Here is a 22,422-nt window from a genome sequence, read left to right as displayed (position 1 = left end):
AAGACTTCAGCTGTACTGACAGTCCTTGGCAAGTAGCAGTCTGGTAAGCTTTAGACGCTTGCAAACTTTTCACAGTCAGTAAATGCCAATAAGTAGACATGTTATTTCTCCGTCTCTACCTCCCTATCGCTCTAACCATCTTTTTCTTCTCTCCCCGTCCCTCTCTCTCACCCTTTCTCTCTCTCTCCCTCTCTCCCTCTCTCTCTCTCACAAACACACAGGCACTCACACACACCAAACAGAGGGAGGTCTTTACTCATGTTCCTAAGGAAAACTCCAAATAGGGGGATGTTGTTAATGTCTGTCATAAAGGTACAGTGTCTAAATCCTGTGCCCGAGGAAACTTAGCGGACCAGAGAAAAGGAGATATTAATAACTATGGCCAACCCACCGCATTCTTCACATGTGAGTCACACAGTAAAGCAGAGAGCGGGGAGGAATGGGGCGGATTGCCTCTGTTTCTCATTTGTGTTTCTTTCCATGGAGGAGTGGAAGAGGGAGGCAGGCAGGGAAACCTCCCCTCCCTGCACAACCTTGAAAGACTCTAACACATACGTACATGCTCTCTGACCAGGTGCACTTAGACCAGTGGGTGTACATTGAGTGTAAACAAAAACTAAGACCTAATGACATGGAGTACTGGTTGGTGAGCATGATGCATGTTTGACCAAGTTGGCCCCAAGAGATTAGGTTAAAAATTTCAGTTTGGTTTGTCTGAGAGAATGAGAGAGAGAGAGAGAGAGAGAGAGAGAGAGAGAGAAGGGGGGTGGGGAGAACAGAAAGAGTGACACAGTGGAAGAGTGCTTATGTGTATGTGTGTGTGTGTGTGAGAGAGAGAGATAGAGAGAGAGAGACAGAGAGAGAGAGAGAGAGAGAGAGAGAGAGAGGAGCAAGAGAGATAGAGAGAGAGATAGAGAGAGAGACAGAGAGAGGGAGAGAGAGAGAGATAGAGAGAGAGAGAGAGAGAGACAGAGAGAGAGAGAGAGAGAGAGAGAGAGAGAGAGAGAGAGAGGAGAGAGAGAGAGAGAGAGAGAGAGAGAGAGAGAGAGAGAGAGAGAGAGCAAGAGAGAGAGAGAGAGAGAGAGAGAGAGGAGAGAGAGAGAGAGAGAGAGAGAGAGAGAGAGCAAGAGAGATAGAGAGAGAGACAGGAGAGAGAGACAGAGACAGAGAGAGAGAGGAGAGAGAGAGAGAGAGAGAGAGAGAGACAGAGAGACAGAGAGAAAGAGAGAGAGAGAGAGAGAGAGAGAGAGAGAGAGAGAGAGAGAGAGAGAGAGAGAGAGAGAGAGGAGAGAGAGTGAGACCACTGGAAAATGGTGGTATGGAGTTTTGGCAGGGCAGACTGTGACTCACTGTTCATCCAGCCTGTCACTAGGAGACTAACTGTGCTGTGCTTGCTTGAGAAAGAAACAGTCTGTGTGAATGCAGTGAACCTTTAATGGAAATATAATTTGGTTTTAAATACTCTATGCAGCTATGTGGCTTATGCATATGACCAATAACTAAATATTGACTACATAAAAAGTGAGTGTTGTATAGTTTTCTACTGAAATTTATCCACCTTCAATTGAATGAAAGAAAGCTTGAAAGAATTACTTGAGGATGACAAAGGCACAGTTGTAGAAGTTTATTTGGTATTGATAATTGACATAAGAGCTGTTGGTGAAGCTGTGTACAGTAGTTGGTGAGATATTAATATATCACGTGACATACATTTATAAAAACAAAAACTGCTTTTGCTTTTGTGCATACAAAAAGAGCAATAATTACAAAATCTCAAAGAACTGAAAAAAAGTGAGTCACACAAAAATACATACTATGTTGCTTGTGGAGAAGGAAAATGGTGTGTCAAGGGAATAAACCAAGACACCCTTTTGAAGTGCATTCAGGTTATAGCTTCAACCAACATCTGTCAGTCTGTCAGAGTTATGAACATCTCAAAATTGAAAGAGCAAAGCATATTACAAAATCAGAAAAATTGATATTTCTTTCTTTCTTCCTGTTTTTCTTTCTTTCTTGCGTTTCTCAATACAATCTAAACTAACTAAGCTATGATCCATGTGAAAACATGGAAATGACCAGTACATCAAATGACTGAATAACTGAATATAGGCTATTAATCTACAAACAAAATGTGATCTTGCATGCGACTGTTGTAGCAATAAAAATGTAAACATTGTAGGAATGTTGCTTGTTAAACTAATGGACCATCTTAGCACTAAACTTTTTCTAACGAACACTGTCAGCTGACAGAAAGTTTGCTACAAAAATAAAATGGATGACTGCTAAGAAAGGTTTTGCAAACCTATTTTGACAAAAGAATATGAAGACTATCCTGGACAAAGGAACATGGAGCATGGGGAAGCCAAGGTAACTAGAAAGGAGAACAGGAGACTCTAATGGGAGTATAGCAGCCATTTGAAGGCTATTCTTTGCAGGCCCCTAGTAGCAGTGTTAAACAGTAAGTCTACGCATCAGAGCCTTTCTGCCTGCGTTTGGAGGGTGGGATGAGTCGGTTAGGCAGCTCAGGGGGAAGACCATGGCCCTCCAGCTTGACCTCGATCAGGTGGCTGGCCAGGGCAAACTCCTCATCATCCAGCATGCCGTCGCGGTCCACGTCCGACAGCTTCCAGATGCGTCCTAGCACCGAGTTGGGCAGCCTGGTGCTCACCATCCAGTCCTTAGCCTTGGTGCCACTCAGCTTCCCCTCGTTGGGCGCCAAGTTGTAGAAGATCTCGTCGTACTTGGGCTTGTCTTTTGTCACCACCCAGTCTTCCTCCTCTTCGCCGCCTTGCCCGTTCTCCTCGGCGAAGGGGTCTCCCTCCATGAAGGGCCCGGCGCGGGTCCCCATGAACGCCCCTCCCTGCACCCCCAGCTGCTCCCCAGCATCCAGCTCCTCCTGACGGAGGAGGGGCATCAGCTTGGAGATGTCGGTGGACAAAAGCTCGTCCAGGGCCGCCATCAGGCTGGGCTTGAGAGTCTTGAACTTGGTGAAGTCGTGGACCAGCAGTTGCTCCTGAGGTTGGGAAAGTAATGCGTCGTCAGAAACAAGGGCGTCATTCAGCCACCTGACCACATTACCTTCTCCGTAAAGACTGTGGCTCGATGAACACCTTCAGAGCCAATGCATTGATAGACTGTGTATCTGCGTCGCTAGACTGACCTGCATCTTGGCACAGTCTGGGAAGTCTCCAGGGGAGATGTGATGCTGCAGCTGGATCTTGGAGAAGATAACGGGCAGCTGGTAGATCAGGGTCTTCTTCTTGTTGTCCTTCCTGAAGACTGAGGGCATCTCCTGCTTCAGATGGCTGATGATGTGGGCGTGGACCTGGGAACAGAGGAAGGAACGTCAGCAACAACACTCTGTCTTCTAGATATATTCTAGATATTCTTGTAGGAGGGAGGAACGGATGGAGAGAGAGAGGAAGGAAAAAGAAAAGGCTCCGCGTCTACCCACCCTGACCAGCCGTGCCCTCTTCACCAGGTCGTTGAGCTTGCGTAGAGCCGCATTACGGGGAAGGTTCTGGATATCTGTAAACAGGTCTTCCTCCTCTAGCTCGAACAGCTTGCGATTGTCTGGGACCAAGAGTGGCTCTGACCAGAAGGACCCGATGTAGACTCGAAGGACCTCCGGGGTGCCAAACACCTTTCCCAGGGACCACATGAGGGCTCCGTACACGCGCATCAGCTGCTGGGTGTCCACCATGTCTGCCTTGTTCAGCACCACGCGCAGCTTGTCCTCGTTGCCCCTCAGTGCACCTATGGCCTCAGAGAACTCGTCGGAGATCTCGAGCTTGTGGGCGTCGAACAGCAGGATGATGCGGTCCACGCGCTCAGCAAACCAGCGCAACACGGCCGGGAAATCATAGCCTGTGGGAAAGGTTGAGGGTAAAAGTGACAAGTTGGACAGTTTGAATCTGACATGTCTCATGTCTCATGTCTCGTGTCACTCTCTCTCTCTCTCAAACACACAAACAAACATTCACAGACTAACACACACAGGGGGACAAAGTCCCTTCACACCTCTCGTCTTTCCCTTGTTCTTTTAATCTCTCTCTCCATCTGTCTGTTGTGCGTCCATCTCTCTACACAATCCTGCCTCCCGCTCGGCCTCGGGGATCATTCCCTCATGTATACACAGTAAACGGGAACAAACTAGACCTGAAGGAGAACACTCCAAAACGGAGAGGCTAAAATCCAAGAACACAATAAACTGAGAATATGCTCAAAAGTGGTTTTCTCCATCACTTTTCCTATATTATGATATCTGCTCTTGTTAGTTTCGCATGCACTGTGATGTGTGTGATACTGACTGGATAAAAAGGGTGGATGAACGGAGGAGTGGATGATAAGAGAATGGCAGATACTTCATGCTTGGAGGCATTTATCCTGATCAGTGTTCTTTTCCACATGTGTTGAAGGAATTTGTGGGAAGCTTTTGGCTGCGCTCTCCTTCTTCTTAATTACAACCATTGCTCCTCTCCTTACCCCAGAGAGTCGCATGCCTCTCCCTGCCCTTCTGCAGAGTCACACACTGGGACAGGTTGAAGCAACATGGTGGTCACATGGGTTAGCCAGGTGAGGGGGGGAAGGTGACGGAGGTTGTGAGCGGAGGTGAGGAGATGCGGCACCCCCACGCCCATGCCCCCCTCCGCCCCCCCCCTCCTCACCTTGTCCCTTGCTCTCACCTCGGCTCACTCTCTGCTTGGCCCCCGACAGGATGCCAGGAGTGTCGATGATGCTGATGCTTTCCAGGACCTGATTGGGCATCTGGGCGCACTGGAACCTGCGACACGGAGACACGTGAGAAAAGCATTACAGGCTCATCACGCTTCGCTGACGTAGGTCGGACACACATGCTGAGGGGCTCTGAGGTCAAACAAACATTCTGAAGAAACTGTCCCACTGACATGAATGGAAAGAATGCGAATCATGTTCAACATGGCTGTTGCTTATCATGGCACCGAGAGTGATCTAAGAAGCAGACTGAGAGCCTGCCGCACCCCTCCCTGTCGGCCTATTGTGTGGAACCAGGCCTCTCAATGTTGTGGGTTTCCTGAAGGAAAATGGCCACCAGTGCCAGAATCAAACAATACACCCCTGCTAATGATGTCGGACTTGGAACAACACCACCACTTCCTGCCGCAGAAGCGTTTAACGAGGCCACTGTTCCCCCAAGACAGGAAGTCAAAGGGAAAAGAGAGACGCAAACACGACCCACAAACACACTGAGCGTAGGTGGTGAGGGACTCCCCTGGAACACTGATGTCAGAGTTAGAGCGTTACAGGCAGCTCCGTATCGAGGGGAACTTATGGAGTGTTCCTGTCACCACTGAGGCCCACCAGCCCAGATGACTCCGCCCTGCCAATGGCAACTTCTCAGTAATTAATATGACCAGAGTGTGATAGGCAAACAGCGCTTCTATGAACCAGTTGCCAGAGTTTATATCAACGGAACAGTACGCAGGGAAGGCATCCCAGACAGTCCACACAGCCGAGGAGTGTCTCTGACACCCTCCTTGTCTCTGACACTTTCCGCGTCTCTGACACTTTCTCTCTGTCAGTATTTGTCTCTGATCTCATCTGTCTCTGCCGGGCCGAGGAGCCCTCTGACCTGGACTGAGATGGCACACATTGCAGCACCCCTCTGAGTAAATCAGCTTTCATCGCCCTGTCTTGTGATATCGCTGTCTTTCACTATTTTTCCACAAATAAGGCAAGTCCCTCCCCGCTCTGAAATTTGGCATGAAGACTCGAAATTCCACAGAGCAAAAAACCGACGCACTTTTTCTGTTATCTTTCCCCCTCCCTGTGGCTCTTGAGAGGAGTGTGTGTGTGTGTGTGGCATGTGTATGTGTGTGTAGGGGGAGGTGGGTGTGGAGTGGGTGGTTTGGGGTGATGTAGGGTGAGGGGTCGAATTGCTCTGCTCACTCATAATCTAAATGCTTTCATCTATATCTTGCATGCTCTCCTGGTAGGATCAGCTACACTGGGCCAATCAATCCTGTTCTCACCTGTTGAGGAAGGTGTTTCCAAAGGGGTTGAGTTTGCGGAAGGGCTTCATGGGATCCACGATCAGAGCGTTGCCTGGGATGACCCCCTCCACCTCTCCGTGCATGACCGCAGTGAAGCAGTCAGTGGTGGGCTCAGGCCCCACCCTGCTACCTGGGACATCCTGCTCCAGCAGGTATCTGACACACACACACACACACACACAGACACATACACAGCACTTCAGCTCTGGAGCATGACACAGCCTGGAACATACTAAACTAAACTTCAATTGCTAAATCTGTGTTACTCACTTGATGAAGGTGGTCTTTCCTGTGGAGTACTGACCCACCACCAGCACCATGGGCTTGTTGTCAAAGTCTGCGTCCTCAAGGCTGAGGGAGTGGAAGTCATTGAAGCCGTAGTACTCCTCCAGGGGCAGCAGTTTCTTCCGGTACAGGGACTTGAGCCCCTCGGTCACAGTGCGAATCACCTCAGGAGTCTTCTTCACATTCTTCCTCCCCCACCGTGACATGTTGATGGACTAGAAGAACGGGAAGGGAGCTAGGTGGTATCTTAAATGATGTGTTTGTGTCTTGTGCCCCCTCTGTGTGTAAGGCTAGGGCTTCCTTCAAATGAAACCTTGGAATGGCTTTAGGGGTTTCCTGTATTTATGTGAACTTCGCTCACTTATCCTCTGCTTCCAAAAGGGACAATGGGCCTTGTGTCTGTCTGTAAAGGGACGTTTTGTCTTGACCTTCTGTCGAAAGTCACTCTGCTGGCTTCTTGGATTCTAAGAAAGAAAAAACAAAACCAACCATCAAAGTTTAGAGTGCCTGTATAGGGACAGCAGAATAAACAACCAAGTTCAGAGGCCTGCTTAGCAAGGAGGTGTGCAGTTACTTTTCCTATGAACGTGGAATCTGGAGAGACTTTTAGCCCACTGAGAAAGCACAGTGCATTGTCAGTGCTTGCCTGGAAAAGTTGGCTGTTCGTCTGTGGAAAACACCCCCCCCATCCCAGCGTACAGGCACAGCTCATTTCCTTACATTGAAATTAGTAAGATGTTCCCCCCAGTTTTCCAGGGGCTGTTCGCAGCGGAATGTCAAAAGAGTGACAGATCATTCTTCATTCAGTGAAGAGCTGCTGAGAGGTTTTGCGGTAGATACGCAGCACCACACACACAGATAGTTGCACATGCACAGACACATTCTGTCTCTTTCATCCAAGGACTGTTAATCACCCCTGCCTACGCCCGCAGCACCATTAGATCAGGTATCAATAGTGCAGTAATGTCACAGTGTGCGATGTGGAGAACCATCTGGATAAAAGATTGCAGCTCTTTTCCTTTTTTATAAAAACAAATGAAAGGGGAATGAGGGGAAAGATAAGGATCAGCCACACATCAGCAGGCGTGAAATCATCTGTGGCGAGACACTCACAATCGCAAACCTCATTTAAACTGAAGTACACTCTCTGCCCGGCAAGAGAGTCTGGAGATGTCACAAGATAAATGAGCCAAGAGGGGTTTGTCAGAATGGCAAAGGCCGGAGATGGATGAAAAAGGGGTTTGGCTTGGCATAGGGTTTGTGCAACATGAGGCATAAGACAGTTCTCTACTGGGGAGAATGACTCCTGGTACAGCATTGGGATCTGATTCAACAGAGCTCCTATGAGTAAAGCTCATGGCTTGTGCCAGGCTTGGAGTTTAACTCCCAAACTTGAAAGATGATGGAAAATGCCTTGTGGGTTTTGCACACCACAATTGCAACAGTCCTGCCGAGCTGGATCGAGTTATCGTTCTAGAACATTCAAAACAGAATACGTGAATACGTGTCAAAGTGTTAGTTTTTGATCAACACATTTTTTTTGCTCAGGGTTAACATGCACATCAATTATCCAACTTGTTTACAGAATGAACGGAAGGGCATAGCAGTGGAAAAAATGACATGGGAGAGCTCTTGCTAAGTCTTACATCCAAAACTTCCTGCTTTACTGATGAAACACAATCAAGACTTCCTTTTTTCCATTATCACAATTTCCATGTGACCCTTTTGATATCAGGTAAGATAGAAAAATATCTGTATTTTCACATTAAAGACAACAGAATTACACTTCAAGAACACCTCTAGAATATATATATATATATCTCTATATATATAGAGAGATAAACGGAAATAAGTTTGTACCTGGTAATGGTTTCCACGCACTTCAATCTCTCCTCTGCCTTCTGGAGTCTGGAAAAAAAACGTTTGAACTCGAGGACGAGAGCTAAAGGAACCTCCTGGATGGGCTGCTGCTACACGTACAGGTTCACTTATGTCAACAAATATGAGCCCTCAGCAGAGAGTCAAAACACGAAATCACTGCAGGACAGTCCTCCTCCAGGGTTAAATACGTTTCAGCTGAGCTCCAGGTCTGCCAACGGTCCTTGAGCTGCTAGCAGGGGACACACTGAAACACAACTGTTCTCCTCCTCCTCTCTCTCCTTAATGCACCTCCTCTTCCAGGGATGCCTTGTAAGTGCTCTGGGGAAAACCTTAAAGCCTTGCTGCGTAGGGACGGGATGAGACCTTGCATTCATAGAGGTTAGGGTGTGTACATACGGGGGGGGGGGGGGGGGTGTTAGGGCTGAATAAATGATTTGGGTGGAGTCAGTTCCTTCAAGCTAGGTGGCATAACTCCACACAGACATCCTCCTCCTCTTTTGCCTGCATTCCCCGTTTGACGATATGCTACGGTTGTTAGGGACTACGGTTGTTAGGCACTACGGTTGTTAGGCACAATGTTTGTGGTGGATCCCAGTTTGACTTTCATCATTCTTTTTAGACCACATGACTCATGAAACAACACTGCATTTAGAGAATCGTTCGCTTTCCCCCCTCATCACTCTGAACCCTCTCGCTCCTCCCGAATCCTCTGAACTCTGGAGCTCGATAGAACCACACATTTCCACCTCCACACGCCACCTGGTGGCCATCGGACACATTGCAGTGTTCCCCACTGGAATGAGCTCACGGTTAAACATCTGTTGGTCTGATCTTTGACCGTGCAGTTATGTTACCCATAAGCAAACACGAGGGAATTAATAAAACATACATGTGATGAATGTTTCATAAAAGAAGCAAGGTTTAATTTACAGTTTTACTAAATGTACATTTCTTTTGAAAAAGTGTCATTATACACAATAAATACAATACAAAATTAATCTGTAATACTATACTTCGAATTTTCTTACGGCCTTTTATCTCATTCTTGTTTTTTTTACATTATTATTGTTCTTTTTTCAATGTCATTGCTCTCGCTGTATTTGAATTGTCCACCAGGCGACAGAAGGGGAAGGGGCTGGAGGATTGACAGTGTGACAGGGAGAAATTAGGCAAAGACTGATAACAAAGGAAAAAGATCAACAATTAAAGACTGGCCTGGCATCGGTTGACAGATATGCATAATGTCCCAAACCTGGCAAAGTCAGCAACAAAGGTGTCTAAAAAAAAACATGTGCCTGGAAAATCAATGACGTTCAAACCAAACAAAAAGAGAGTTTTAGCATGTCAATTTCATCAATACATGTTCATTTTACACCTTGTTACAGTAATACAATTCTCAAGAGCAGCCACAAAGTAAACCACTTCACTATAAATCCAGCAGGCTCTGGACGGTACATCTAATCAGTTATATGCAACATGTATATGAAATGAAAAATGTGAACAGCCTGGTGGGAGATTTACAGACTAAACCAGAGTATGTTTCCAATGTTACGCATCACGCTACAGGGAAAGAGAATGAAGAAAGACGTGATAAATGGGATCTCTAAACCAGGTCAACCTCTCTCTCCCTCCTTTTCACCCTCTCTCTCCCTTCCCTCTCTCTCCTCTGTCCCTCCCTCCCCCTCCTTTCTCTCCCTCCCTCTCCCCCCCCTCTCTCTCCCTCCCTTTCCTCCTGATCAGGGTAACCCAGAGGGCAGCTGGAACCTGTGAGCGATGCTGCGTGTTCTCAGCTCCTCTGTGGGCAGCTGAAGAACAACAGACCGTGGAGGGTGGGGTGGACCGGTGCCAAAAGCACATGACAGATGTCACATGACAGAGGAATGTAGAAGAATGCAGGGAGAGAAAACAAAGCGCAAAAAATGAGTGGCTCTTGACAGTAATAACTTCCGACCAACTCATCTTGTTTCCTGACCGTAGAAGAGAAGAGCTCACAGTTGCAGCTTTAACATTCTGACTTACCACACAGACGATGCAGAACAGTTGCCTCGCCCACCCCCCCCACCCCAACCGCCCCCCCCCCCCCCCCAGCCCCAGCGAGAGTACTGAGTCAAGTAGTAAACGACAAAGAAATCTTTTTGGACAATTCAAATGGACAAACTAGGCCGACACAGCTCAGCAGAGCACAGTGATTTTGTTCAGAATGTCCCCAGTCTGTCTGTGTGTGTGTGTGTGTGTATCAGTCTGCCCTCAGGCTGAGGGGCTGTTATCTGCTGTGAGTCTGGGGCACCAGGCTGCCGTTGTGACCGCGACCGGTGGCCAGGGAGGCAGACGACGACGAGGGGGGGACTGAGGGTCTGTGGGACGAGGGCCCTGAGGCGCCTGGCCGCTGGTGGTGGTGGTGGGGCCGGGAGCCGCCACCTTTACTGCCCTGACGGGCGGACGGCCCCTGCTGCAGGTTGAGGATGCTGTCGATGGCACTCTGCAGGTGGTCGGTCAGAGACTCGTCGGGCGGGCTGCCGCTGGAGAAGCTGGCATTGTCCATGTCCATGTCGGGGGAATCGGACTTGCAGCGTTTGGCAGGAAGGGAAGAGTCCCTGGTGAAGGAGGAGTCAGCCGGGGAGGGGGGCCCGGGGGCGTGCTGGTCCATCCGAAACGGCCCACCTTCCCTCTGTCTGTTTTTACTGCTGACCCTCTTGTACTTCCCCGCATCAGCACCGGGGTCCGCTTTCTTCGCCTCCCTCTCCTCCTCCTCCTCCTCCCTGTCGGAGCGCCGCTGAGGCTGCTGGGGGGCTTTGACGCCGCGGGCGAAGACGTGGCCCAGAGCGTCTACCGAGTTCCCCAGCCTCCCCCCCTCGAGGCCTGGCTCAGCGTGTGGCTGAGAGGCCTCTCTACCGCCTCTGTTCTCCAGCTTCACGCTGGCTATCACAGTCCTGTCCGAGGCCGAGGGGGAGGATGGCGTCTGGGGTTTGGGGGGAGAGGAGACAGGCCTGGGGTAGGGCAGGCTGTCACCCCCTCCCCCCGGTACACCCGGACGGACGCGGGGGCTGATGTTCTCCCGGTAGGTCTTCCGCAGGGGCAGGCGACACGTGGTCTGGGGCGGGGTCGCCGTGGAGGCGGGGTTGCGTTTGACTCCGCTGACGTCGTGGTGCTCTAAAGTCCCGTTCATCTGAGCCATGGAGGGGGCGGAGGAGGACGTGGAGGAAGACCAGGGGTGGGAGGAGGAAGAGGAGGAGGAAGAGGAGGAGGAGGGGGGGGCAGTGCTGGGGGGAGCCTGGCCTCGCTGGGGGAGGCTGGATTGTGTGGTTTCTACAGAGGTTGTTGACGAGGAAGCAGCACTACAGGTTGGGGGAGGAGTCCTGATCACAGTAGTGATGGAGGGGGCTGCAGGGCTGGCCTTCGCTAGGGGCTGAGGTGGAGGCTGGGGCTGGGTGTTGTGTTGGGGCTGAGTGTGGACCGGGTCCAAGGCGGTGTTGTGGACCACCTTGCTAAAGCCCGCCTCCTGTTTGATCTTCAGCTTCAAGCCGATTCGCCGGCGGGCCTCGTAGGTCTTGATGGGCGGTTTGCTAGTTCGCTGAGGGAGAGCGTCGTCGTCGTCGGCCAATCGAGAGGAGGAGTAGGACGACGAGGGAGGCGGGGCGCGGCTGAAGGATGAGCTCTGCCTGGCAGCCTCAGACGCCGGGGGTTTGACCCCTGGAGCAGGGGCCGGGGAGCAGCTACTGGACCAGGACACCGAGGCCCCACCTCCAGCCTGCTTTATCACCAACCTGGTAGAGGGGAAGTGGGACGGGGGCGGGGCAGGGGTCGTGCTGGGGGCAGGGGCGGGGCCCGGGGGCGGGACCGGGGGAGCAGCTGTTGGGGTAGATCCCGTGGATACAGGAGGGGGCTCTGTTCTAGCCCTCCCAGAGCTGAGGCCAGCAGGCAGGGGGGGCTGGGAGGACACGGCAGACGCACTCTCCAACATGCGCGAGTTGGCAACATACTCCTCTGGAGAGAGAGAGACAGAAAGAGAGACAGAGAGAGACGTACAGAGAGAGAGGTACAGAGAGAGAGGTACAGAGAGAGACGTACAGAGAGAGAGGTAGAGAGAGAGACGTACAGAAAGAGAGGTACAGAGAGAGAGACAAGAGAGAGACAGAGAGAAACATCATCATTAGGGGGGGGGGCTCAGTGGTAGAACATTTGACTGCAGATCATTTCAGGTTCAAATCCCCCCATATATTTCGCTTTGAATAAAAGCTTGCCAAGTTTGCTAAAACAAATGCATTATATTCCAGGATGGAGAGTTTAGAGAGTGTGGGCTTTCCCAGGGTGTAGGTGGAGGTACCTGGTCTCTCCTTGGCCAGAATCCGGTCCTGACCCAGGGCGATCTTCTCCTCCTGGATGAACATCCGGTCGATCATCACCATCTCTGCCGAGGGACCCAGCCTCTGCTTGTATTCCAACAACAATCACGGGTTAAATACGCGTCACGGCCAGGTGGAACCAAGGCCGAGGAACTCGCAACTTGTAAACTTACTTTGGATTCCTCAAAGAGCAGGTGGCGGTACTTGTCGATCATCGCCTGCGTTCGCTTCAGGAGTTGACTGGAGACGCTCTCAAACTCATCGTCCACTGGGGAGGAAGAGAGGGGAGAATGTGGTCAGACTTGGGTGTGTGTGTGTGTGTGTGTGTGGGGGGGGGGGGGGGGTGGGGGGGTAGTAGAGGCAGAGGGGGGCTGGGGAAGCAAGGGGAGGCTTGGGGGGTTACCTCTGCGGTAGTCGTGGGGGGAGGACGCGGTGCCCTGGTAGAGGTGATAAGGCAGCAGTCTGTGCAGAGTGTCCTCGAAGCAGCGGAACGGAGCGCTTTGGTCTGGATACAGAACGGACCCCTGCTGCTTCCTAAGCTGCTCCAGCATCCTGCACACGCACACACACACGACAACCTTTTCAAACATGTCGATCGAACTGGGATTTACATCTCATTTGCGTTTGTCACTTTAGTTACGTCATACGAGAAACACAAACTATCACTAGGTCTGATAACCAAGGCCTTGCTCTAAAACGCAGGTCTAGCAGCAAACACAGTAAACGCAGCTGAACCCAAACACACCTGGCTTCCTTGCTGGGCTCCATGCAGAAAGGCATCTTCAAAGTTGTCGTCTGTGACAAGAGTGGGAGAAAAAAGACAACATCAAGACCAGACTAAAGAACTCATCCACCGTGCCTGACCCCTGACCCCAGGCCTGCTCTGCACCCAGGTCGTCCTCACTGTGACCTCACCTTGCTCTGGATGGGACCAGCGGCCAGTGGACGGAGCCGTCCCCAACACCTGAATCTACAACCCAGCTTTCCCCAGACACCCCTCCCACTGAGCTGACCCCTCCCACTGAGCTGACCCCTCCCACTGAGTTGACCCCTCCCACTGAGCTGACCCCTCCCACTGAGTTGACCCCTCCCACTGAGCTGACCCCTCCCACTGAGTTGACCCCTCCCACTGAGCTGACCCCTCCCACTGAGCTGACCACACCCACCTTTGGCTGCACCAGGACAGGATGGGGAGGGGGGGGGGGGAGACGGGAGGGTCAGAGCAGTCATACTCTCTACATTCGATCCCACTGGAGGATGCAGTGGTCGTGGTGCTCACCTGTACAGATTGTGTAAGGCTGCCTGGAGTAACCACCTGGTTAACTGTCCCACAGGGTCCTTGGGATCCTGAGAATACCTGCAGGTCATTGGATGCTGAGGAGAGAAGTCGAAAACAGAAGTTGAAGAGAGATTCTTTCAAAAAGAGAGTTAACAGGCAACCAAGAGCTGGTTACACTGACAAAAACATTCGGTATTAAGTAGTACATTCAATGTTAAGAATGGTCATGTCTGACCTGTGATAGGGGTCTTGACGAGCACTGATGTCTGTTGCAAGAGTGGGGGGAGCTGGAGAGGTGTTCCAGAGCTGGCTGCTGATGTCAAACCTGGAGTGACAGGCACATCTTGCTGGGAGCCAAACGGAAGCTGCTTGGCCTGCAGGAGAATGTTCTGCTGGACCTGGGAGGAAGAATGAGGAGGAGGGTTCACTAACGCCCCCAGGCAGCCTCGCTCGGGGCGGTCAAGGACACTGAACTGGACACACATGGGCCAGCGTGTGAGGGCTCTGTCTGAGGGGGGGGGGGGGGGGGGGGGGGGCGCTGTTACCTGGTGCAGCTTCTCCAGCAGCTGCTTCTGCTGAGGCGAGGGCTGGGTGATGGTGGACAGCGTCTGGAGCTGAGCCGCTACCAGCTGCAGGTGGTGTTGCTGCTCGGCGGTCAGCCCCTGAAGAGGCACCTGGGCCTTCACCACAGTGCTGAGGGGGGGTGCCGTGAACTGGAACTGGGCCGGAGGGGCCTGGGGGGGCTTGGGGGAGCAGGAGGCGGGAGGCATGTCGGGCTGGAAGGGAGCGGGCTGCGAGGGCGGTCGAGCCTGGGGCTGCAGCTGGAGCTGGACCTGGATGTGAGCCGACGGGGGGTGCTGCTGCTGCTGCTGCTGGGGCTGAGGGGCCGGCTGGGGGGACCCGGGGAGCTGGTTGTGGACGATGAAGAGGGGGAGGGAGGAGGGTGTGCAGGAGCGAGATGGAGTCTGGGCCTGGGGCTGGGGCTGAGACGGGGGGCGGGACTGCTGCTGCTGGTGGTGTGGGGACTGGATGTGCTGACCCAGGGTGAGCGGGGAGGGGGAAGGCTGGGGGCTGTCAGCCAGGGGAGGGGGGGCTGTGTGCGTGGCAAGGGGCTGAGAGGGGGACATGCTCTGGATCCGCAGGGGCTGTGGGTGACCAGTGGGAGGAACCTGAAGACATGGGATCCAAACAAACAAGGAGACCATCAGAGATATAGCAAGGCCTCCAATCCAGAAACACAAAGGTCACACTAAATATTTGGACTGACACGTTTTTACAGCAGAATAACAGGAGGCAAGAGGACTTCAAGCACAAAACCACACACACACACATCTGCAAGCAGAAAGAGATTCAGTGACAAACAGTACCACAGATAACACTAAAGCTTGCAAAATTGCCTGTGAATAGTGTAGCAAATCAGATTGAGGTCATCACAACCTTGAATTGCAAGTAATTTGAGATAAAGATAACAGCATAAAAACATCATTATAACTGTATTTGGATAATAATACAGCTGCTCCTGTGATTAGCTAAAGGAAAACAGAGGGAACCAGCAAGGGGCGGAGGTCAGCAGGTCTGGGATGGAGCTTGTGTGATGATTGGAGGGTTTAGGGGAGCAGGTCAGAGCTAGTCGTTAGGGGGGGGGGGGTGAAAGCTGTGGATTTAGTTCAAAACAAGAGATCTAGGCTACTGTGCTAGAAGTAGGGTGTACCAGCTGGGGGTAGGGTGTACCAGCTGGGGGTAGGGTGTACCAGCTGGGGGTAGAGTATACCAGCTGGGGTAGGGTAGAGAATACCAGCTGGGGGTAGGGTAGAGTATACCAGCTGGGGGTAGGGTAGAGTTTACCAGCTGGGGGTAGGGTAGAGAATACCAGCTGGGGGTAGGGTAGAGTATACCAGCTGGGGGTAGGGTAGAGTTTACCAGCTGGGGGTAGGGTAGAGTATACCAGCTGGGGGTAAGGTAGAGTATACCAGCTGGGGGTAGGGTAGAGTTTACCAGCTGGGGGTAGGGTAGAGTATACCATCCTGAGTGTGCACAAGATGAAGGAGGGTCAGTGAGTTGACCAGATGTGCTCATGCAAAGAAAGATGTCTGAGAGACAGTGACAGGTAGAGGATTTAGGAGGATCATTCTAAAAGGCACAAACATGAGTCATTAGCTGAAAAACACCAGCGTGCTCACAGCCATAGATACCCACTCACTACATTAAGAGTCTGTTTAGCATCATGCATGGCAAAACAGTGAAACAGTGAGTATGATCAAGCCAACGTGCAGAGACACACAAACAGGCAAACAGCCAGACACGTTAATAATACCACAGTTGTACGTATGGACAAAGGACATGGCAATGGAAATGAGGCAGGATTTGGACACCATGCACCACCATTGTCAGTGTGGCAGAAAGAAGAAGGATGAAGAGGAGGAGGAAGATGAGAAGGGGGAGGAAGATGAGGAGAAGGGGGAGGAGAAGGAGGATGAAGAGGAAGAGATGGATGAGGAAGATGAGAAGGAGGAGGAAGATGAGGAGAAAGATGAGGAGAAGGTAAGCAGACCAAGTAGTAGTGACTTGGGGAGAGACAAGGCTGCAGGGACAGACGGCACCCTAACGCAGTGGCAACGACAGCGGCAGCAACAGGTGGGCGGGGCTTAGCATAAGGGGAAGGGGGGGGGGGCGTTTCTACCTGCTTTACCACTGTTGCCATGTGGGTGGGGCCAGGGGAGGGGCAGAGGCTGTGGCCCACCTGAGCCTCAGATACTAGGCCGTCATGGCCTGAGGGGGCCAGATCAGTGGTGCTGCTGCTGACGATAACAGACGCTGGTATGCCCACAGAGGGGGCGGAGTCATTCTCTGTTTGCTGGCGCTGGTCCTGACACAAGTATAATTACCAACGCAGGGGTGGGGGGGGGTAAAATAGTAAACCAGAGAGGTCAGACCAGGACATCACTCCGTGCAAGTTATCGTTCTTTTTTTTTATTTGCCAATGTTAACTGTTTCGCAGACAGTGTAAACAAGCAGCTGACGGAGCACACTGACCTGTTGCAGGAACATTTGCAGCGACTCTTGGCTCAGGATCATGCTTGAGCCCTGGGGGGTGAACAGCACCCTGCCTGGGCTGTGCTGGGCCTGGCCCAGCCCCACGGTGCTCACGGAGGACGAGGTGGACACAGACAAGGACGGAGAGGACGAGGGGACCGACACGGCCCCAGAGGAGGGAGCCGTCTGCATGGTGAGGATGGACGACTGCGTGTTGTGCTGCCCGGGGTGAGCCGCCTGCTCCGTGGTGCTCCCCAGCACGGTGACGCTCTCCCCGGGCTGGCCCTGGGCCATGACGGCCGCGCCGCCGCCGCTGCTGCTGGGGACTCCCCCCGCCTGGGGCTGCAGGGCAGGCTGCAGGCTGACGGCCGGGCTCAGGCCCTCCACCTGGCTCAGCATGGCCAGGGAGTTCTGGATGGGCATGCCCTGGATGACAGTCTGGGCATGGCCCGTGATAGGGTGGGTCTGGGTCTGGGTCTGGGCTATCGTGACAGGCATCTGGAAGAGAGTGGGGTGACCCATCTGGCCGGGCTGCAGCTGGATGTGTCCAGAGAGGATGTGGGCGGCGCCAGGGTGCCCCTGCGAGGCTAATACCTGGCTCAGGTTGATGTTCTGGTTGGCAGAAAGGATCTGGTTGGCAATGAGCTGCCCTCCGGGGCCCTGGCTGGTGATGATGTGGCCACCATGGTGCTGGGTCAAGATCTGGCCCCCTGCCTGCAACTGAGGCAGCAGGAACTGATGGTTCTGACCCTGCAGAACCGTCTGGGAGGGAATAACAATGCTACCCGATTGATTCAACAAGTGCACACTGAGAGGCTTGCCTGACGTGTGGGCTCCTTGCTGCTTGAACAGGGTCTGTTGGAACTGGGGGCCCTGAGACCCAGCCTGTGTGCTCAGGACAACATTAGAGCCTGGCTTGCCCGTCAGAAAGGCTACATTCTGAGCAGCGGAAACTGGGACTTGCTGCACCCCTAGAGCCTTGTTGGCATCATTTTGCAGGGGATGGGGCACTGGCTGCTGCTGCTGCTGCTTGAAGATTTTGGGTTGGATGGCTCCCCCTTGGGGGGGTTTGGGTTGGATGGGGGTTGGAGTGCGTTGGATGATCTGCATGATTTGGCCTTGCGCTTGTGCCTGGGGTCCGAGCCCCGCGCTCAGAGGGGTATTGCCGAAGCCCATGAGGCCAGCAGGAGTCGTCATAGTGCTGCTGGAGCTGCTGGTGCTGCTGCTGCTGACGCAGACAGCAGGTCCGTTTAAAGCAGGAGATCCCAGAGTGGCTTTGCCCCCTTGGATCAAAAGTCCCCCTCCAGAGCTCAGGACGGATCCTCCAAGCCCCGCCTGCGTCCCTGCGCCGGCGGCCTCGGGCCCCGGCTGGTGCAGCTGGTAGCCACCCATGGCTTTGGCCAGGATAGGCTGCCCAGACTGGTTTATAGTCATAACAGTGGGCTGACCCACTACTTGTATCTGTCCAATGCCCAAATGTCCAGACTGACTCCCATTAGGAAGAGCTTGGAGACTTGAAATCGGTTGAAGAGTTACATTTCCAAGGCCTACTTGTTGCATGAAGGGCTGAACACTTATAGCCTTGTTCATGACCTGGGACTGGAGCTGTAGGCCCTGATGAGCCAGAACTGATCCCAGCATGTCAGCCGTTGCGTTGGGAGGTGTGGCAGTGGTACTAGGGCCTGGCCCCGGGAAGATCGTTGTCGTTCCCCCGACACCCACTCCTATTCCTACACCGACTGCAGTGCCCCCAGCCCCAGACAGGCTGGCATCCGGTAGAGTCTGGACCACCTGTGCCAGGCCCGGTATGCCAAAGGATCCCAGGTCCAGCTCGGCCTCGGCCTCCTGTAGGCTCTGCTCTGTGATATTGGCTTCCGCCAGGCTCTGCTGCAGGATGTCACACGGCTCGTGATTGGTCCCGATGCCGTTGCTCCCGCCTTCCCCGCCACCCGGAGAGCCGCCCAGGATGTCATCGTCCTCCAGGAAGTCCAGGTCCACGCTGACTCTGGGCAGGCCTGGCGGCTCGCTGACGGACAGCTGGACGGCTGGCTGGATCTCGGGAACATGGTCCTAGGGGACAAGAGAGTCAAATTGAAGCCCGGTGACGGTGAGTAGTGAAGATGGCATGTGGAATGAAGAGGAATGGAGCTGCTGGTGACAGAAAGATGTTGACAAAGCAGGCCCCATGACCTTCCTGGGGTCACAACGGGGTCAACTGGAGCTTGGAGACGGTGGACGTATGTTATTGGGTGGGCGGGCGGGGGGGAGACGCATGCTACACATATGAAGGGAGACAGAAGGATGGGGGATGTTACTCACCCCAGCGGTGGAGAAGAACGAGCTTGAGGGGTCACTTGAGCCATCCAAAAGGTCATCAGTGTCCAGCTACAGACAGACATAGCCAGGATAGGACAGACAGGACACACCCAGGATAGGACAGACAGGACACACCCAGGATAGGACAGACAGGACACCACAGACAGCCCGGCAGGAGGGGAAACGCCACAAGGACAAGACAGAGGGGAATGCAGACAGGCCATCAAACAGAGTACAGCAGAAAGGACAGCACAGACCCGACGATCAACCAAAGATCGAAGACAAAGACACCGAAGTGAAAGTCAAAGTATAAAAAGGAGCAGAAACAAAAGGATAGTACGAAAACAAATATTGCAAGCATTAGATTAGTTTCTGTCCTTTTGTGTATTAATAAAAGGGGAAAACGGAGGGAGGAATAGAGTGCAATCAAACAGCACAGACACCCATAAGCAGAGGATTGAGAGAAGAACACACGTCTCCTGGGGGGGGGGGGGGGGGGGGGGGGGGGGGGGTAACGGGAGGTGGTATGTGGCCTGTGTGCTCCATGTTGTCACTCAGGCAGATATTAAAAATATCCATCCTACCGTTTACCCGGTTGGCAGGTACAGTTCCAGCCCTGCATAAATCAAAAGCGTTTGAAGACCTAGCAGAGGATACTCACATGGGTCTCTGATCCATGAAGAAAGTCGTTGAGTGCTTGAGGGTCACTGTGGGAGAGGGACATCAGTAAGGATTGGTCCAATGTTGTATCACACATGAACACAACCAACACATGTCTGGTGGGACACAAACTTACCAAATTACATCTAGCAGGCACCTGCCGTCTTCATCATCCATGTCAACTGTAAAACATGACAGACGAAAAGACAGTGTTTATAGTAGCACAAATAAGATGGACTTAGCAGGGCTAAACCTCCTTCACACCCACAAAGTTAGGTATGTTGTTACAAACTTAATCTCAGCCAAGACTGAGGCAGAAGTGAAGGGAGGAGAGACATTATTCTTTCCAGGTTTAGCCTAAATCCCTTAATGTGTCTGACTTAAAGCATGACAGACAGGAAAGGTTTACCTCAACACTAATACTAAATTAACAAATGTAAGTATATTGTTCACATTCTGCAATAGATTGATGGGATGTTGGAAGTGCATTGCTTAAAGGTGAAATGAGGTCAATCATAAGTGATGAGTATAAGCTAACATTCCTTAACATAGATTTTTGTAATAGATACTTTTGAAGTAATATCTTTCAGGGGTTTGCTATACAACAAAATAAGAGAAACAGAACCCGTTTCCAACAGTCTACCAAAAGCCATTTCTGACGAACACCCATGTTTCACCGAATTCTCCTTATTTCCTCCTTATTTTCCTAAGTCTACAATGAAATAGTTCAGTAGTCAAAAAAAACAGAATAAAACGGCTCATAATCAAGCAAAATCATCATGCAAATAAAACAATAGTTTGGAAAAAGATAAGTGAATTAAGAACATAGTACAGCATCCAATCAACAGCAAACTGAATCGGAACCCTAAGTGATCAGCTGGCTAAATATAGTATGAAATAGTACACATTACGCCGTATATTGGTGGTGTGTATTCTTAAGTCATCAAGTCACCAGACAATAAAGAGCTGCTGCAATCCCGCATTTTTAAACACTAGATTATAAACACCCAATCATTACTTATACCTATGGCAATACAATTACGTTTTGATTAATCAAGAGAGTAACACAACAGAACGTGAAAACGCGGGGTTTTGACCCATGGACTATTTTTGTTGTCTGTGACTAGCTAGCTTTATTACCAGCCCATACCAACCAACCAAAACAAGATGCGTAGCAAACCTCTTTTAAGAATAAAGTGGGCTTAAAACATGAGCACTCGGCGCTCCGACAGCTCATCCGATTGTATCCCAAATTGCCGCTCTTACGAAGGCAACGTTCGTAGCCATTACATTGCAATGAAGAAGTGCTGCGCAGGATATGAATGGAGGGATACTGCGAAGCGACTAGAGAGCTAACCAGCTAGCATTGCATAGAGCTTATAATGCATAAAGATCATAGCTATACTCCACGCAAGCTAATGTTTTGCAGCTTACCGCTTCACTCTAAAATTGTGTGTATTCATCTCACAATTCGATATCCGCTAATCATCCTTGTTTTTGAAGCGGGTCGATATAACCAGCTTGATAGTCTTCAATTACGTTAGCTAACGGTAGCTAACTAGCAAGCTAGCTTTGGTTAGCTAAGGAGTCTTGCTTACGGACTATCAACATTTTGTGTTGATTCAGACGCAGCCAATACATCTGACATTCAACACAAATCATGACCCGATAGGGTTTATCAAAACATTTGCATTGCACGCTTGCATTTAAGCAGAATTTACAATAGGCAGCAATATGCTTGCTTTAAATGCAATTGCGTAGCTATCTTTGCAAGCAAAATATGAGTTAATGTTGGAATACTCTTGGATCAGGGGGGTATGCTTGGGAATTCGTTGGAAAATGAGTATGTTTTCCTGAGCGTGCAGGACTACAGCATTTGACCCTGGAAGATGCAAGGTTTGGCATCTGCCTGCAGTATGCAAATGTTACAGCTTTATTATAGTTATTCTGATTAATAGAGAAATTGCTACATTGTAGCAAACTCACCCGAGACGATTGAGGTGCAGGTAGCGCGGGGTCTCCAGGACAGCCTCGCACGGGCTTCCATACAGGACCCAACTACAGGCAGGAAACTGAAGACCATTGCATTTGCCTGACCAAAAACATTGATAGAGTGTTTCCATATCTCGTTACAATAAGTCTAAGAAGACTCTTTCTTCGGCTATACTATGTTTGGCCTGATGACTAGGATTATCCATTATCGATGTACTTTCCCTAACTACATTTGTTTTGGTTTTCAAAGTGGCTCAGTCAATTCAACTCACATCCTCCCGCAGGTTAATTATATTCACAAAGTTACTGCAATGAATTTAGCTTTGGATTCAATTGGTTTATTTCAAATTTGGAAAGAGTGGACTTCCAATGTATAAATACTGATTTGGACCAATATTGATCAACCACTTAACTTACTACACATCAACTTAATTTCAACATATAGTCTTCTCATGCTTTTTACTGACATCCGCCGGTGATCAAAAACTGAAATAAATATTCTGAAATATCCGATACTAATATCCACGATAGAGCCATCTGATCCACTCTTTAGAAATGTATCACTAAAACAACAGGCAGCAGGTCCGTCAAATTCGTCATA

The 22,422-nt window shown here is 51.1% G+C and overlaps 2 protein-coding genes across 4 annotated transcripts; both read right to left on the bottom strand.

The window, feature by feature from the left end:
• Positions 1–1,609: 1,609 nt before the first annotated feature.
• ehd2b (EH-domain containing 2b) lies at positions 1,610–8,557 on the bottom strand. The gene is made up of 7 exons (XM_047036371.1): positions 8,178–8,557; positions 6,303–6,781; positions 6,012–6,188; positions 4,686–4,783; positions 3,455–3,867; positions 3,161–3,325; positions 1,610–3,013 (listed from the first exon to the last, which is right to left on the bottom strand). The coding sequence occupies exons 2-7, from the start codon at positions 6,521–6,523 to the stop codon at positions 2,465–2,467; spliced, it is 1,623 nt and encodes a 540-aa protein (XP_046892327.1). The 5' UTR covers positions 6,524–6,781; positions 8,178–8,557; the 3' UTR covers positions 1,610–2,464.
• Positions 8,558–10,287: 1,730 nt separating this feature from the next.
• Positions 10,288–22,343, bottom strand: bicra (BRD4 interacting chromatin remodeling complex associated protein). Of its 3 annotated transcripts, none has more exons than XM_047035469.1 (13): positions 21,816–22,343; positions 19,966–20,011; positions 19,831–19,876; positions 16,854–18,923; positions 16,501–16,686; positions 14,366–14,989; positions 14,056–14,218; positions 13,821–13,915; positions 13,287–13,336; positions 12,945–13,093; positions 12,715–12,809; positions 12,523–12,628; positions 10,288–12,182 (listed from the first exon to the last, which is right to left on the bottom strand). In XM_047035469.1, exons 1-13 carry the CDS (start codon positions 21,910–21,912, stop codon positions 10,462–10,464), a joined length of 5,448 nt encoding a protein of 1,815 aa, XP_046891425.1. In that variant the 5' UTR covers positions 21,913–22,343; the 3' UTR covers positions 10,288–10,461. The 3 variants fall into 3 exon arrangements, with proteins under 3 accessions (XP_046891425.1, XP_046891426.1, XP_046891427.1); XM_047035470.1 differs by having other exon boundaries at positions 16,561–16,686; XM_047035471.1 differs by lacking the exon at positions 16,501–16,686.
• Positions 22,344–22,422: the final 79 nt, after the last annotated feature.

Source organism: Hypomesus transpacificus, chromosome 15 (assembly GCF_021917145.1).
Source record: "Hypomesus transpacificus isolate Combined female chromosome 15, fHypTra1, whole genome shotgun sequence".
Classification (NCBI taxonomy): Eukaryota; Metazoa; Chordata; class Actinopteri; order Osmeriformes; family Osmeridae; genus Hypomesus; species Hypomesus transpacificus.
Note: the sequence above shows the minus strand (reverse complement) of the source record. Positions and strands in the feature narration are given on the sequence as shown.

Excerpts from the sequence above, each read along its gene's own strand:
- ehd2b (XM_047036371.1), bottom strand. The coding sequence starts at position 6,523 with ATGTCACGGTGGGGGAGGAAGAATGTGAAGAAGACTCCTGAGGTGATT. Across the intron at positions 4,784-6,011 it reads GGAAACACCTTCCTCAACAG|GTTCCAGTGCGCCCAGATGC; the intron begins GTGAGAACAGGA and ends TCCGTGTCGCAG. Across the intron at positions 3,868-4,685 it reads CAAGCAGAGAGTGAGCCGAG|GCTATGATTTCCCGGCCGTG; the intron begins GTGAGAGCAAGG and ends CCTTTCCCACAG.
- bicra (XM_047035469.1), bottom strand. The coding sequence starts at position 21,912 with ATGGTCTTCAGTTTCCTGCCTGTAGTTGGGTCCTGTATGGAAGCCCGT. Across the intron at positions 20,012-21,815 it reads CTGCACCTCAATCGTCTCGG|TTGACATGGATGATGAAGAC; the intron begins GTGAGTTTGCTA and ends CATGTTTTACAG. Across the intron at positions 18,924-19,830 it reads TTCATGGATCAGAGACCCAT|GACCATGTTCCCGAGATCCA; the intron begins GTGAGTATCCTC and ends CTTGTCCCCTAG.